The 4736-nt window shown below is 35.5% G+C and overlaps 1 protein-coding gene across 1 annotated transcript in view; it reads right to left on the reverse strand.

The window, feature by feature from the left end:
• LOC107086006 (FYVE, RhoGEF and PH domain-containing protein 6-like) overlaps positions 1–4736 on the reverse strand; it is a 29504-nt gene that overhangs the window by 19356 nt on the left and 5412 nt on the right. The window contains exons 3-4 of the mRNA XM_015376721.1: positions 966–1098; positions 766–833 (exon numbers count right to left, since the gene is read on the reverse strand). Of these exons, the coding sequence (XP_015232207.1) occupies positions 766–833; positions 966–1098 (201 nt within the window). The remainder of the gene's footprint in view (positions 1–765; positions 834–965; positions 1099–4736) is intronic.

Genomic DNA, 4736 nt, shown 5'->3' on the forward strand with positions numbered 1-4736 from the left:
GCATGAGTTCTTTGCCGAGCTGAATTATTATTTGAATGTCAGCAGACAGCAAAAGCCTCCCAGATCTCCAGATGCATTTGAGATATCAAAAAAGTACTCCAGAGTGTTGTTCAGCATGGGGGTGAGTAGAAAATGAAGGCTAATCATTCCTTTAACCCCCGATTGCTCTCCGGGTGCCGCATAATGGCAGCCCATTGCAGAGGTAAATTTCTCCAATTTGAGATCAATAAAGTTCAATTAGATGGTTGCATGTATGCAAAAAAATATATAAATTTGGCCCAAATACAATAGCATAGCAGTTTTGATGCCATTGCATCACTTATAAAAGCTCTAAAACATTGTTTTTTAATAGTTTTGTTTTTCAAACGTCAGTCAGTTAATATGGACATCCATATTTTTAGTTCTGTGTAATTTCAGATTAAGTGCACTTAATGCTCTTTTTCATGCTGTTTGTTCACTAGCATTCTCTATCAAACCTCTGAGGCCTTTACAGGACATCTGTGACTAGTTGCAGCAAATTTAATTCAAGGGTATTAAAGGGTACTTCAGAACCAGGCCACACTTTTCAGATTTGTCCTGGATAAAAATTTAAAAAAAGCCATGTATCATCTTTTAAATTCACAATTATGTGCTACTTTGAGTTGGTCTGCTACATAAAAAATATAATAATACATTTAATAGAGGTTTAAGGGATATCAAGGCATTTACAAGGAAGTGAATAAGCTAGAAAGCATATCAGTAGGAGAAAAAAAAATCCACTCTTACACACTCTCTGAGGTCATGATTTCTGTGGCGATGTGTTCTATCTTAGTTTTCTGTTTTCCATTCTCCAGCTAAAAAAAAAATGCAGAACAAGACTGTGAATCAGCAGACATACCACATGTCTGTGGGACAGCAGCATTAGATGTGCTGCAGTGTTAGGGAGGACAAATAGAAGAAAGGATGAGCAAAGGTCTGATCCTCACCCCAATCTCTGGATGCTCAAAGTCTTCTTTACATGAGTTGAAACTGCTGTCATCTTCATCTGACGAGTTGACATCAAACTCATCGTCAGAGAGAGTCTCATGGTTAAAAATGTCCTCCTCGTCCGCTAAATTTCTGCGAGAAGAATGCATAGATGGAAAAAAAGACCTATTTATGTGCAACGCAAAAATATCTAAACATGTTAAAGGCAAACAGGAAAGAAACCAGATTTCTTTGAGATAAGATGGAGGTTTAAAAGGAAAACAGTCACCTAAGCACATTATCTGATCATTTGGCCACATAAATAGAAAGTTTGATCAATTAACATTTCCTGCTTTATTGGAAACTCAGTTTTACTTCAGTGTAAACTTGGCACACAAAAAAGAACCTAAATCCAGCTTCTTGTATAGAGTCAGAGAGCGCTAATTTATCAACATACTGACAAACCCAAAAGGTGACAAAAGTTACAAACCATGAAAAAGATCAGTCATCTTGCAACTTTAACAGATTAAAGTGGAAGAACAACTTTAAAATGCAACTTTTGTGAGAGAAATTCCCCCTATTCCCCGAAGGGAAGTGGTGCGTGTAAAGCAGCCTGCACCACCCTTAAAAAACAAAGGCAGAAAAGCATTACAGCAGAACGGTGCAAGAATTATATCATAACTTATCTCTGTTTTAGCTTTGTACTGAACTGTGAGCATATCTCTGTTTTTAGATCTGCTTTGAGTGCCTTTTAGGATGCATCTGTTACTCTGTTTGAGCCACATAAGAAGGGGCCAATTTAGCCACACAAAGCTTAGACCCAACATGTGTTTAGTCTAAAAAAGAATTCATATAATTATTCTTAGCAAACTACTAGCATATATAGAGAAGCAGTAAAAAGGATACTAATAATAACACCAACAGAACTGGCTGAAAGTTTTATTGACAAATCTTCACTCCTTTAATAGAGATTTTTTTAACAAATGAATTTTCTCCTACAGGCAGCCTTCACAATAACTAAAAGCATGAATAAAATAAATCCCTCTTTTTGCTGCAAATATTAAAGCTTGATGCTTAGAAAGGAATTTATCTCCCAAATTTTGTCCTCGTTAAGCTTCGTCTGTCATTGCCTTGCATGAGGAAGTGCCCGTTTGAAGCTTTTTGTTGAAATAATTTCAATAATTAAATAGCAAGCTCACTGGTTTTTCTCATTTTGAACGTTGCCTTTTATACATGTACCTCTGTGTGACATCACATCCACCTCAGGAAACAAAAACATTACTAATAAAGGCTCTCTTCCCAATATTTAAAGTTAAATATTTTTACAGCTTTGGTCAGATAACTTGCATATTGTTAGAGGTTCTAATAATGGTTCAAACAGCCATTTTTGTTAACAAAAACAAAAAAAAAACAGCATCACTTTTTCCTCACTGAATAAATGTAAGTAAATTAACAATTGGACTATTTTTAGTGGGATTTTACCGTCCTGTAGTGTGTTAAGCTTCTAACACCTTTATACAAAGAGTCCTAAATGTGGAAGACATTGATGACTTCTGCATGGTTTATTTTTTGAACTGTAATTTTTAACTTTCCTATTACCTACCTCTGCATTCATTTTAGATGTTCAACAAAACTGCTAGAAATCCTGGTACTGAATGAACAGATCCTAAGAACTAAAGATGGATTTTAAACCGTTTTTATTTAGCTAACGCTCTTTAAACACTTGGCTTTTAGAAAATTCGGTCACTTTAAAAATAGAGTTGTATATCTGATATACACCACCGTTAAAAAGTTTGGGGTCACATTGAAATGTCCTTATTTTTGAATTTTGGGGACCTGTGAGGAGTCTGTTTCTCAAACTAGAGACTCTAATGTACTTATCTTCTTGCTCAGTTGTGCAACGTGGCCTCCCACTTCTTTTTCTACTCTGGTTAGAGCCTGTTTATGCTGTCCTCTGAAGGGAGTAGTACACACCGTTGTAGGAAATTTTCAATTTCTTAGCAATTTCTCGCATGGAATAGCCTTCATTTCTAAGAACAAGAATAGACTGTCAAGTTTCAAATGAAAGTTCTCTTTTTCTGGCCATTTTTTAGCGTTTAATTGACCTCACAAATGTGATGCTGCAGAAACTCAATCTGCTCAAAGGAAGGTCAGTTTTGTAGCTTCTGTAACGAGCTAAACTGTTTTCAGATGTGTGAACATGATTGCACAAGGGTTTTCGAATCATCAATTAGCCTTCTGAGCCAATGAGCAAACACATTGTACCATTAGAACACTGGAGTGATAGTTGCTCTAAATGGGCCTCTATACACCTATGTAGATATTGCACCAAAAACCAGATATTTGCAGCTAGAATAGACATTTACCACATTAGCAATGTATAGAGTGTATTTCTTTAAAGTTAAGACTAGTTTAAAGTTATCATCTTAGAAAAGTACAGTGCTTTTCCTTCAAAAATTCACATTTCAATGTGACCCCAAACCTTTGAACACTAGTGTATATCAGTCAGTTTTTAAGCTGAATAACAGGAAAGAATGAGCTTCTATCCTGATCAGAAACTGGCTGCTTTTTGTGGCTTCAAGTATCATCTTTGTAAAGGTTTCTGTGACATTAGTGGGCTTTATTTCACAATTTAGGGCATAAGATGCCTCCTCTATTCATTGCACTATGTAGCGTTCCTGTTGTCCCACTTTTGGCCCTACAGATCACAGCACGGCTTTACAGCATTTGAAGGCTTTGCAGCTTATTTAAAATCTTAAGTGTATTTTGATGAAAAAACATCGACCGTGAAAAATATCCCTCTGACTCCTTTCAAAGAGTGTGCACCTAAGAGGTCAATAAATACTATGTAGATTATGTGGGTTGCCTTCTTCATAAAAACTAAAAATGTTATTTGCACAGCTGGAGACTTTGCTCACCATATTTTCAAAAAGTGGATTTTCTTTTGTAGATGTAAGACATTAATTCTATCAGAGTCGAGTAACATCTGAGAGATGCATTCCTTAGAATCTGCTCTTTAAGGTAAACATATACTGGAATTCAGCCTGTTATACATAAGGGCTCTTCATTTAATGTGCTTTTTCACCATGTTTTTTTTCCAACACTGTTTACATTTGATCACAGCTGTACTTTATAAAATGGAAATGTTAATTTCACTGCTAAGCTGCTGCTCATTCACTATCTAAAAGCTGCACAAACCGAAATTTCATTTTATCTACACTCTGTGTAGACAAAATTACAATAAAAGTTGCCCAAGTCTAAAGTAAATACAAAACACACAACCACTTATTTCTGCTTGACATTCGGTTTTCTGTCGTTGTATTATCACATAATTAATCCACACAAGTTTAAAGCCAACATACCACTTATATCCCTTTTTCTTTTTGGTAATCTAAAAAATACAGCACTTTAAATGTAATTCTTTTCATTTATTTAAGGATATAGTGTTTTTTAACTACCATCTCTCCAGGCTGTTGAATACCTGAAGGATCACCTTTAATCCCCCTCGTGTTCTAGCCTTATAGCTCTACCATCATCAACTAGAGGGATGCTAACAAAAAAAAAACTTTTCTGAAATATACAAACAAAGTTAGATATTTCATAGTCAAGAACCCCAACAAAGTTAGAGATCTGATATTGTATTCTTGATTATATTTATTTTTTTGTAAAGTTGACCTGAATTGTTCATAACTTGGGCACTAAAGCGACCAGAGTTAGAGATTGTAATTAATCAGACGTTTTGCTACCCTGACTCCTCCAGATGGATTTGCTCTGCATATCCATCTGGAAAC

The sequence above is a fragment of the Cyprinodon variegatus genome, unplaced genomic scaffold (genome assembly GCF_000732505.1).
Source record: "Cyprinodon variegatus isolate N-32 unplaced genomic scaffold, C_variegatus-1.0 Scaffold140, whole genome shotgun sequence".
In the NCBI taxonomy this organism is placed as follows: domain Eukaryota; kingdom Metazoa; phylum Chordata; class Actinopteri; order Cyprinodontiformes; family Cyprinodontidae; genus Cyprinodon; species Cyprinodon variegatus.